The sequence below is a fragment of the Oncorhynchus mykiss genome, chromosome 5, assembly GCF_057628025.1.
Source record: "Oncorhynchus mykiss isolate SJ-2025 chromosome 5, ASM5762802v1, whole genome shotgun sequence".
NCBI lineage: Eukaryota > Metazoa > Chordata > Actinopteri > Salmoniformes > Salmonidae > Oncorhynchus > Oncorhynchus mykiss.
In genome coordinates, this window is record NC_143026.1 from 15,245,983 (window position 1) to 15,258,476 (window position 12,494).

Sequence of the window (12,494 nt, forward strand, 5' to 3'; positions counted from 1 at the left end):
GTACAATGATATGACTGGTTATATGATTGGTTAATTTGTGTACTTTCAAGTTGCATGGCAAGATTGAAGGCTGATTTTGTCAGTGTATACTGTGACTGGTCTCTGTGTCCGCTAATGCAGTGTAGATTAGAGGTCGACCGATTATGATTTTTCAACGCCGATACCGATTTATTGAAGGACCATAAAAAGCCAATACCGAATAATCGGCCAAATTTTTTTTTTTTTTTTTTTTTTTTTTTTTTTGTAATAATGACAATTACAACAATACTGAATGAACACTTATTTTAACTTAATATAATACATCAATAAAATCAATTTAGCCTCAAATAAATAATGAAACATGTTCAATTTGGTTTAAATAATGCAAAAACAAAGTGTTGGAGAAGAAAGTAAAAGTGCAATATGTGCCATGTAAGAAAGCTAATGTTTTAGTTCCTTGCTCAGAACATGAGAACATATGAAAGCTGGTGGTTCCTTTTAACATGAGTCTTCAATATTCCCAGGTAAGAAGTTTTAGGTTGTAGTTATTATAGGAATTACAGGACTATTTCTCTCTATACGATTTGTATTTCATATACCTTTGACTATTGGATGTTCTTATAGGCACTTTAGTATTGCCAGTGTAACCGTATAGCTTCCGTCCCTCTCCTCGCTCCTACCTGGGCTCGAACCAGGAACACATCAACAACAGCCACACTCGAAGCAGCGTTACCCATACAGAGCAAGGGGAACAACTACTCCAAGTCTCAGAGCGAGTGACGTTTGAAACGCTATTAGCTCGCACCCACTAACTAGCCAGCCATTTCACATCGGTTACACCAGCCTAATCTCGGGAGTTGATATGCTTGAAGTCATAAACAGCGCAATGCTTGAAGCACTGGGAAGAGCTGCTGGAAAACACACAAAAGTGCTGTTTGAATGAATGCTTACGAGCCTGCTGGTGCCTACTATCACTCAGTCAGACTGCTCTATCAAATATCAAATCATAGACTTAATTATAATATAATAACACACAGAAATACGAGTCTTAGGTCATTAATATGGTAGAATCCGGAAACTATCATCTCGAAAACAAAACGTTTATTCTTTCAGTGAAATACGGAAACGTTCTGTATTTTATCTAACGGGTGGCATCCATAAGTCTAAATATTCCAGTTATATTGCACAACCTTCAATGTAATGTCATAATTATGTCAATGTTATGTCGTAAAATTCTGGCAAATTAGTTGGCAACGAGCCAGGCGGCCCAAACTGTTGCATATACACTGACTCTGCGTGCAATGAACGCAAGAAAAGTGACACAATTTCACCTGGTTAATATTGCCTGCAAACCTGGATTTCTTTTAGCTAAATATGCAGGTTTAAAAATATCGTGCAACGATTGTACTTTTTTCGCAAATGTGCTTTTGTTAAATCATCCGCCGTTTGGCGAAGTTGGCTGTCTTTGTTAGAAAGAAATGGTCTTCAAGCAACGAGCCAGGCGGCCCAAACTGCTGCATATACCCTGACTCTATTGCAAGAGAAGTGACACAATTTACCTAGTTAAAAGAAATTAATGTTAGCAGGCAATATTAACTAAATATGCAGGTTTAAAAATATATACTTGTGTATTGATTTTAAGAAAGGCATTGATGTTTATGGTTAGGTACACATTGGAGCAACGACAGTCCTTTTTCGTGAATACGCACCGCATCGATTATATGCAACGCAGGACACGCTAGATAAACTAATAATATCATCAACCATGTGTAGTTAACTAGTGATTATGGTTGATAGTTTTTTTATAAGATAAGTTTAATACTAGCTAGCAACTTACCTTGGCTTCTTACTGCATTCGCGTAACAGGCAGGCTCCTCGTGGAGTGCAATGTAAGGCAGGTGGTTAGAGTGTTGGACTAGTTAACCGTAAGGTTGCAAAATTGAATCCCCGAGCTGACAAGGTAAAAAATCTGTCGTTCTGCCCCTGAACAACGCAGTTAACCCACCGTTCCTAGGCCATCATTGTAAATAAGAGTTTATTCTTAACTGACTTACCTAGTTAAATAAAGGTGTAAAAAAAAAATATATATTAAAAAAAAAAAAAATTGTCCAAATCGGTGTCTAAAAATACCCATTTACGATTTTTATGAAAACTTGAAATCGGCCCTAATTAGTAATCGGCCATTCCGATTAATCGATCGACCTCTAGTGTAGATGTGACGTGTTAGTCACTGGTGCAGTGTAGATGTGATGGTAAATGTGGTTGTTTCGTTGGGTTGCTACTGGGGTGGCAGATAGCCTAGTGGTTAGAGCGTTGGGCCAGTAACCGAACCGTTGCTGGATCGAATCCCCGAGCTGACAAGGTAAAAATCTATCTTTCTGCCCCTGAGCAAGGTAGTTAACTCACTGTTCCCCAGGCGTTGAAGTCTTGGATGTCGATTATGGCAGCCCCCCGCAGCTCTGATTCGGAGGGGTTGTGTTAAATACGGAAGACACATTTCAGTTGTACAACTGACTAGGTATCCCTAATTCACTATACTGTGTGTCAGGGTGTGTGCGTGCGTGTGCAACTTGCTTGTATACCCGTCCTAAGCGTGTGTTCCTCTAGGTTGCAGTGTGAGGTGAAGATGCAGAGACAGCAGCTGTCAGACAGTCAACACCTCCTCCAGTCTCTACGCGTGGAGCTGCAGGTCTACGAACAGATCAAAACTGGGACACACAAGCACACAGGTAGTGTCCTACAAGCACACAGGTAGTGTCCTACAAGCACACAGGTAGTATCCTACAAGCGAGCGCACACACACACCTGTCGCTTAGTTGTTTCTGACATTCCCTCTCTAGAGTCCAGTGGTACAGCCCAACAGTCTGGTTCAGGGTCTGGGTCGAACCAAGTGGACCTGGGGGAGCTGCTGTCAGAGATCCGCCACCTGAGGCTGCAGCTGGAGAGGAGCATCCAGACCAACACGTCCCTGAGGCAGAAACTGGAGGAACAGCTGCTCAGAGGTCCCAACCGCCCAGATACCATCAATATCAACTATCTACTGGCTACTTCAGGTACAGTGAGCTCCAGAAGTATTGGGACAGTGACATTATTTTTGGTTGTCTTGTCTCTGTACTCCAGCACTTTGGATTTGAAATGATACAATGACTGAGGTTAAAGTGCAGACTGTCAGCTTTAATTTGAGGGTATTTTTTATCCATATCAAGGGAACTCTAAGAAAGAACAGCACTTTTTGTAGATGTGCCCAATATAAATGTTTTGTCAGAGAAATGAATGGTAAATTATGTATTGTCATTTTGGATTCACTTGTATTGTAAATAAGAATATAACACTTCTACATTAATATGAATGCTACCATGATTAAGGATAATTATTATACATTATATTCTTATTTACAATACAAGTGACTCCAAAATGACACCATATATAATTTACCATTAATTTATATTGGGCACAAAATTAAATGAAACACAACCATAACAAACAGCAAATGCATCCAACAAGTTTGTAGAGTCACAAGCTTGTATGCTATGGGACCAAATACTAAACTTCTGACTTTTTAAAACACATAAGTGAATTTGTCCCAATACTTTTGGTCCCCTAAAATGGAGGGACGACACTGAGTGTACAAAATATCAGGAACACTTGAGTTGCACCCCCTTTTGCCCTCAGAACAGCCTCAATTAGTTGGAGGCATTCCCACAGTTGTGTCAAGTTGACTGGATGTCGGACCATTCTTGATGCACACGGGAAACTGTTGAGTGGAAAATCCAGCCTCTTTGCAGTTCTTGACACAAACCGGTGCGCCTGGCACCTACAGTTGAAGTCGGAAGTTTACATACACCTTAGCCAAATACATTTAAACTCAATTTTTCACAATTCCTGACATTTAATCCTAGTAATTTAATCCCTGTTTTAGGTCAGTTAGGATCACCACTTCATTTTAAGAATGTGAAATGTCAGAATAATAGTTGAGTGATTTTATTTAGGCTTAATTCCTTTCATCACATTTCCAGTGGGTCAGAAGTTTACATACACTCAATTAGTATTTGGTAGCATTGCCTTTAAATTGTTTAACTTGGGTCAAATGTTTCGGGTAGCCTTCCACAAGCTTCCCACAATAAGTTGGGTGAATTTTGGCCCATTCCTCCTGACAGAACTGTTGTAACTGAGTCGGGTTTGTAGGCCTCCTTGCACTTTTTCAGTTCCGCCCACAAATTGTCTATAGGTTTGAAGTCAGGGCCTTGTGATGGCCACTGCAATACCTTGACTTTGTTGTCCTTAAGCCATTTTGCCACAACTTTGGAAGTATGCTTGGGGTCATTGTCCATTTGGAAGACCCATTTGCGACCAAGCTTTAACTTCCTGACTGATGTCTTGAGATGTTGCTTCAATATATTCACATAATTTTCCATACTCATGATGCCATCTATTTTGTGAAGTGCACCAGTCCCTCCTGCAGCAAAGTGTTGTGGGGACTGAAGTGCACCAGTCCCCACAACGTGATGCTGCCACCCCTGTGCTTTACTGTGGAGATGGTATTCTTCAGCTTGCAAGCCTCCCCCTTTTTCCTCCAAACATAAAGATGGTCATTATGGCCAAGCAGTTCTATTTTTGTTTCATCAGACCAGAGGACATTTCTCCAAAAAATACGATCTTTGTCCCCATGTGCAGTTGCAAACCGTAGTCTGTTTTTTTATGGCGGTTTTGGAGCAGTGGCTTCTTCCTTGCTGAGCAGCCTTTCAGGTTATGTCAATTTAGGACTAGTTTTACTGTGGATATAGATACTTTTGTACCTGTGTCCTCCAGCATCTTCACAGGTCCTTTGCTGTTGTTCTGGGATTGATTTGCACTTTTCGCACCAAAGTACGTTCATCTCTAGGAGACAGAACGTGTCTCCTTCCTGAGCGGTATGACGGCCCATGGTGTTTGTTTATACCGAAGGCATTTGGAAATTGCTCCCAAGGATGAACCAGACTTGTGGATGTCTACAATTTTTTTTCGGAGGTCTTGGCTGATTTCTTTTGATTTTCCCATGATGTCAAGCAAAGCTGCACTGAGTTTGAATGTAGGCCTTGAAATATATGCACAGGTACACCTCCAATTGACTAAAATGATGTCAATTAGCCTATCAGAAGCTTCTAAAGCCATGACATCATTTTCTGGAATTTTCCAAGCTGAGTAAAGGCACATACAACTTAGTGTATGTAAGCTTCTGACACATTGAAATTGTGATAGTGAATCATAAGTGAAATAATCGGTCTGTAAACATTTGTTGGAAAAATTACTTGTGTCATGCACAAAGTAATGTCCTAACCGACTTGCCACAACTATAGTTTGTTAACAAGAAATTTGTGGTGTGGTTGAAAAACGTGTTTTAATGACTCCAACCTAAATGTATGTAAACTTCCGACTTCAACTGTACTCACCCTCTGATTGGCACACATACACATACCATGTTTCAATTGTCTGAAAGGCTTAAAAGTCCTTCTTTAACAAGTACCATAAATAAGGGATCATAGCATTCACCTCGTCAGTCTGTCATGGAAAAAGCAGAGTTCCTAATGTTTAGTGCACTCTGTGTATGTCCAAAAAGTGCTGTCATTTCTAAACAGTTCACCCGATATGGATGCAAATACCCTCTGACAGTCTGCACTTTAACCTCATAGTCATTGTTTCATTTCAAATCCAAAGTACTGGAGTACAAGAGCCAAAACATGTCACTGTCCCAATACTTTTGGAGCTAAACACATAAGTATGTGGACACCCCTTCAAATGAGTGAATTTGGCTATTTCAGCCACACCCGTTGCTGACAGGTGTATAAAATCTAGGACACAGCCATGCAATCGCCATTCAAGCATTGGCAGTAGAATGGCCTTACTGAAGTGCTCAGTCACTTTCAATGAGGCACCGTCATAGGATTCCACCTTTTCTTTTTTTCTTCTTTTTAATTTTACCCCTTTTTCTCCCCAATTTCGTGGTATCCAATTGTTGTAGTAGCTACTATCTTGTCTCATCGCTACAACTCCCGTACGGGCTCGGGAGAGACTAAGGTTGAAAGTCATGCGTCCTCCGATACACAACCCAACCAAGCCGCACTGCTTCTTAACACAGCGCGCATCCAACCCGGAAGCCAGCCGCACCAATGCGCCGGAGGAAACACTGTGCACCTGGCCACCTTGGTTAGCGCACACTGCGCCCAGCCCGCCACAGGAGTCGCTGGTGCGCGGTGAGACAAGGACACCCCTACCGACCAAGCCCTCCCTAACCCGGGCAACGCTAGGCCAATTGTGCGTCGCCCCACGGACCCTCCCGGTCGCGGCCGGTTACGACAGAGAGGATTCCACCTTTTCAACAAGTCAGTTCGTCAAATTGCTGCCCTGCTAGAGCTGCCCCGGTCAACTGGAAGTGATGTTATTGTGAAGTGAAAACATCTAGCAGCAACAACGGCTCAGCCACGAAGTGGTAGGCCACACAAGCTCACAGAACAGGGCCCCCGAGTACTGAAGCGCGTAGTGCATAAAAATTGTATGTCCTCGGATGCAACACTCATTACAGCATTCCAAACTGCCTGTGGAAGCAAAGTCCGCACAATAACTGTTAGTCGGGAGCTTCATGAAATGGGTTTCCATGGCCGAGCAGCTGCACACAAGCCTAAGATCACCATGCTCAATGCCAAGTGTCGGCTGGAGTGGTGTAAAGCTCGCCGCCATTGGACTCTGGAGCAGTGGAAACACGTTCTCTGGAGTGATGAATCGCGCTTCGCCATCTGGCAGTCCCGCGGACAAATCTGGGTTTGGCGTATGCCAGGAGAATGCTACCTGCACCAATGCATAGTGCCAACTGTAAAGATTGGTGGGAGGAATAATGGTCAGGGGCTGTTTTTAATGGTTCGGGCTAGGCCCCTTAGTTCCAGTGAAGGGAAATCTTAATGACATTCTAGATGATTCGGTGCTTCCAACTTTGTAGCAACAGTTTGGGAAGGCCCTTTCCTGTTTCAACAGGACAATGCCCCCTGCACAAAGCGAGGTCCATACAGAAATGGTTTGTCGCAATCGGTGTGGAAGAACTTGAATGGCCTGCACACAGCCCTGACCTCAACCCCATCAAACACCTATGGGATGAATTGGAACAACAACTGTGAGCCAGGCCTAATCGGTCAACATCAGACATCTCACTAATGTCCCAGTAGCAATGTTCCAACATCTAGTGGAAAGCCTTCCCAGAACAGTGGAGGCTGTTATGGCAGCATAGGGGGGACCAAGTCCTTATTAATGCCAATGATTTTGGAATGAGATGTTCGACGGGCAGGTGCCCACATACTTTTGGTCATGGAGTGTATGTAATATAGAGGTAGAAATCCATACACTATCATGTACTACCCACGTCAGGTAGGATATATATGTACTCGCTCTCTCACTGAATGCATGCACACCCATATTCAACCATAAAGTCCCGTGGCATAAACATTTGTCCTATGTTGTGTGTTCCAGAGGTTACAGGCAGGTCTCCTGGTTGTGAAGGCTGTGATCCTCCCTGCCACTCCTCTCACGGTGAGAACCCACAGCACACCCAATCCACAATGTACTGTATGTTACTGGCCTGTAGGTTCACCACAACAAATGTCACATTTGTATGGCAATAAGTTAGAGGTGAGTAACTGTGTACAACATCAATGTACGTCTGTGTCAGTTGTCAGTCATTAACGGTGTGTGTGTAATATATATATATATATATATATATATATATATATATATATATATATATATATATATATATATATATATATATATATATATATATATATACACACACACACACACACACACACACACACACACACTGGGGAGAACAAGTATTTGATACACTGCCGATTTTGCAAGTTTTCCTACTTACAAAGCATGTAGAGGTCTGTAATTTTTATTATAGGTACACTTCAACTGTGAGAGACAGAATCTAAAACAAAAATCCAGAAAATCATATTGTATGATTTTTAAGTAATTCATTTGCATTTTATTGCATGACATAAGTATTTGATACATCAGAAAAGCAGAACTTTATATTTGGTATAGAAACCTTTGCTTGCAATTACAGAGATCATACGTTTCCTGTAGTTCTTGACCAGGTTTGCACACACTGCAGCAGGGATTTTGGCCCACTCCTCCATACAGACCTTCTCCAGATCCTTCAGGTTTCGGGGCTGTCGCTGGGCAATACGGACTTTCAGCTCCCTCCAAAGATTTTCTATTGGGTTCAGGTCTGGAGACTGGCTAGGCCACTCCAGGACCTTGAGATGCTTCTTACAGAGCCACTCCTTAGTTGCCCTGGCTGTGTGTTTCGGGTCGTTGTCATGCTGGAAGACCCAGCCACAACCCATCTTCAATGCTCTAACTGAGAGGAGGTTGTTATCCAAGATCTCGCGATACATGGCCCCATCCATCCTCCCCTCAATACGGTGCAGTCGTCCTGTCCCCTTTGCAGAAAAGCATCCCCAAAGGATGTTTCCACCTCTATGCTTCATGGTAAGGATGGTGTTCTTGGGGTTGTACTCATCCTTCTTCTTCCTCCAAACACAGCGAGTGGAGTTTAGACCAAAAAGTCCTATTTTTGTCTCATCAGACCACATGACCTTCTCCCATTCCTCCTCTGGATCATCCAGATGGTCATTGGCAAACTTCAGACGGGCATGGACATGCGCTGGCTTGAGCAGGGGGACCTTGCGTGCGCTGCGGGATTTTAATCCATGACGGCGTAGTGTGTTACTAATGGTTTTCTTTGAGCCTGTGGTCCCAGCTCTCTTCAGGTCATTGACCAGGTCCTGCCGTGTAGTTCTGGGCTGATCCCTCACCTTCCTCATGATCATTGATGCCCCACGATGTGAGATCTTGCATGGAGCCCCAGAACGAGGGTGATTGACCGTCATCTTGAACTTCTTCCATTTTCTAATAATTGCGCCAACAGTTGTTTCCTTCTCACCAAGCTGCTTGCCTATTGTCCTGTAGCCCATCCCAGCCTTGTGCAGGTCTACAATTGTATCCCTGATGTCCTTACACCCTCTCTGGTCTTGGCCATTGTGGAGAGGTTGGAGTCTGTTTGAGTGTGGGGACAGGTGTCTTTTATACAGGTAACGAGTTCAAACAGGTAATGAGTAGAGAACAGGAGGGATTCTTAAAGAAAAACTAACAGGTCTGTGAGAGACGGAATTCTTACTGGTTGGTAGGTGATCAAAAACTTATGTCATGCAATAAAATGCTAATTAATTACTTAAAAATCATACAATGTGATTTTCTGGATTTTTGTTTTAGATTCCGTCTCTCACAGTTGAAGTGTACCTATGATAAAAATTACAGACCTCTACATGCTTTGTAAGTGGGAAAACCTGCAGTGTATCAAATACTTGTTCTCCCCACTGTACAGTGGGGCAAAAAAGTATTTAGTCAGCCACCAATTGAGCAAGTTCTCCCACTTAAAAAGATGAGGCCTGTAATTTTTATCATAGGTACACTTCAACTATGACAGACAAAATGACAAAAAAAATCCAGAAAATCACATTGTTGGATTTTTAATGAATTTATTTGCAAATTATGATGGAAAATAAGTATTTGGTCAATAACAAAAGTTTCTCAATACTTTGTTATATACCCTTTGTTGGCAATGACAAAGGTCAAACGTTTTCTGTAAGTCTTCACAAGGTTTTCACACACTGTTGCTGTTATTTTGGCCCATTCCTCCATGCAGATCTCCTCTAGAGCAGTGATGTTTTGGGGCTGTTGCTGGGCAACACGGACTTTCAACTCCCTCCAAAGATTTTCTAAGGGGTTGAGATCTGGAGACTGGCTAGGCCACTCCAGGACCTTGACATTCTTCTTTACAAAGCCACTCCTTCGTTGCCCGGGCGGTGTGTTTGGGATCACTGCCATGCTGAAAGACCCAGTCACGTTTCATCTTCAATGCCCTTGCTGATGAAGGTTTTCATTCAAAATCTCACGATACATGGCCCCATTCATTCTTTCCTTTACACGGATCATGATGTTTCCACCCCCATGCTTCACAGTAGGTATGGTGTTCTTTGAATGCAACTCAGCATTCTTTGTCCTCCAAACACGACGAGTTTTTACCAAAAAGTTATATTTTGGTTTCATCTGACCATATGACATTCTCCCAATCTTCTTCTGGATCATCCAAATGCTCTCTAGCAACTTCAGACGGGCCTGGACATGTACTGGATTAAGCAGGGGGACACGTCTGGCACTGCGGGATGTGAGTCCCTGGCGGCGTAGTGTGTTACTGATGGTAGGCTTTGTTACTTTGGTCCCAGCTCTCTGCAGGTCATTCACTAGGTCCCCCCGTGTGGTTCTGGGATTTTTGCTCACCGCTCTTGTGATCATTTTGACCCCACGGGGTGAGATCTTGCGTGGAGCCCCAGATCGAGGGAGATTATCAGTGGTCCTTATGTCTTCCATTTCCTAATAATTGCTCCCACAGTTGATTTCTTCAAACCAAGCTGCTTACTTATTGCAGATTCAGCCTTCCCAGCCTGGTGCAGGTCTACAATTTTGTTTCTGGTGTCCTTTGACAGCTCTTTGGTCTTGGCCATAGTGGAGTTTGGAGTGTGACTGTTTGAGGTTGTGGACAGGTGTCTTTTATACTGATAACAAGTTCAAACAGGTGCCATTAATACAGGTAACGAGTGGAGGACAGAGGAGCCTCTTAATGAAGTTACAGGTCTGTGAGAGCCAGAAATCTTGCTTGTTTGTAGGTGACCAAATACTTATTTTCCACCATAAATTAATTAAAAAATCCTACAATGTGATTTTCTTTTCTCATTTAGTCTGTCATAGTTGAAGTGTACCTATGATGAAAATTACAGGCCTCTCATCTTTTTAAGTGGGAGAACTTGCACAATTGGTGGCTGACTAAATATTTTTTTGCCCCACTGTGCATATGTATGTATATTTATTTGTGTGTTCTCTCTGCCAGATCTGAAGCGTCAAGCCCAGTCGGAGATGGACGCTGTGTCACAGTGTAGTAACAGTTCTGGGGACAGTATCTCTGGCTCGGCTCCCCCTCCATCCCGCTTGGTGCCCGGCCACCGCCTGTGGGCCAACCGCCAAGGGCGCCACATCCTGGGTCTTATCGAGGACCACAATGCCCTGCGGAAGCAGATCTCAGAGGGAAAGAGGCTCACCCGCACCATGGACACACACCTGCAGGAGTGTGTCTGCACACTCAGCCAGCAGGGGACTGACAACAGGGTAAATACAACCGTCTCTTATGAGCACATTCCCTTGTTTAATACATGTCAGACTTTCCTGTTTCCTGCTCAGGTGAAGTCCAGACAACTACCTTTAGTATTTATAATGTGCATGTAGTATTTGAAAATCATTCATACAATAAATTGCTGTAATAATTCATTGCATTTCCTATGTGTTCATTATGAGTATTCGAATGTTTATATTGAATGTTGAGCCAGTGTTCTGTGTTATTGTCCAGGTGGTGGAGCAGGGTCACCTGAAGGCTCTGTCCAGCAGTGTGAACACTATGCAGCAGGTCCTGGAGGAGGCTGGCCAGCTGCTCAAACTGGTCTGGAGGGTATCCCTGCCCTCTGGCACTGTGACCGCAACCAGCAACCAGCAGGTACACACACTCACACAATTGCTCACTCTCTCTCACACACACTCACACACCAGTTATACACACACCCTCGCAACTCAGTCTTCAGTGCACACACAAACAAGACTCTACATAAGTACACACATTTTTCCCACAAATTATAAATAGATATATTAATACTGTCCACACAAAGTCTATACACACAAACATGTAATTAGAATGATGCAATTGGCATAAATTGGACAATGTGTGTGGAAAGGGGAGATGTCAAAGGTTAAAAAGTAAACATTAGTGGAGACACCTTATCAGTTAAGGAGACTGCATGCATAATGTTTGCACGCGCTACACTTTTGCTAACTATTGTGTCTCCAGGGTGTCTCAGTCGTGTTTACGTTTGACTGATTGTGACGTCATCCACTTTCCATACTAATTGGGGGTACTGATAAGACCAGTGTAAATGTTGTGGGTGACTCAGTCATGAAGTAACAATTATTCCTCCCTCTACCCTTCCCTCTCCCAGGATGAGCTGTTGAAGAATGAGATAGTGAGTCTGAAGAGCCGTCTGTCCCAGCAGGAGCGGATGCTGAGCGGTGCAGTCAAACGGCTGCGGACCACCAACCAGCTTAAAGAGGGCATGGAGAGGGTCATTATTGACCAGCGTAAGAAATCACTTCACCTCACATGCTTGAGAATCAATGCAACGCTTTCATATTATACTTAAGCAAATATAAACAATTTCAAAGATTTTACTGAGTTACAGTTCATATAAGGAAATCAGTCAATTTAAATAAATGTATTAAAGGCCCTCATCTATGGATTCACATGACTGGGAGTACAGATGTGCATCTGTGGGTCATACCTTAAAAGGGAAAAAAATGTAGTGGATCAGAAAACCAGTCAG

General features: G+C 43.0%; 1 protein-coding gene across 46 annotated transcripts in view; it reads left to right on the plus strand.

The window, feature by feature from the left end:
* cdk5rap2 (CDK5 regulatory subunit associated protein 2) overlaps nucleotides 1-12,494 on the plus strand; it is a 71,907-nt gene that overhangs the window by 56,540 nt on the left and 2,873 nt on the right. For all 46 annotated transcript variants that reach the window (XM_036976876.2, XM_090233871.1, XM_090233872.1 and 43 more), the window contains 6 exons: nucleotides 2,587-2,708; nucleotides 2,820-3,032; nucleotides 7,474-7,533; nucleotides 10,961-11,235; nucleotides 11,474-11,617; nucleotides 12,114-12,252. In XM_036976876.2, the coding sequence (XP_036832771.2) occupies nucleotides 2,587-2,708; nucleotides 2,820-3,032; nucleotides 7,474-7,533; nucleotides 10,961-11,235; nucleotides 11,474-11,617; nucleotides 12,114-12,252 (953 nt within the window). The remainder of the gene's footprint in view (nucleotides 1-2,586; nucleotides 2,709-2,819; nucleotides 3,033-7,473; nucleotides 7,534-10,960; nucleotides 11,236-11,473; nucleotides 11,618-12,113; nucleotides 12,253-12,494) is intronic.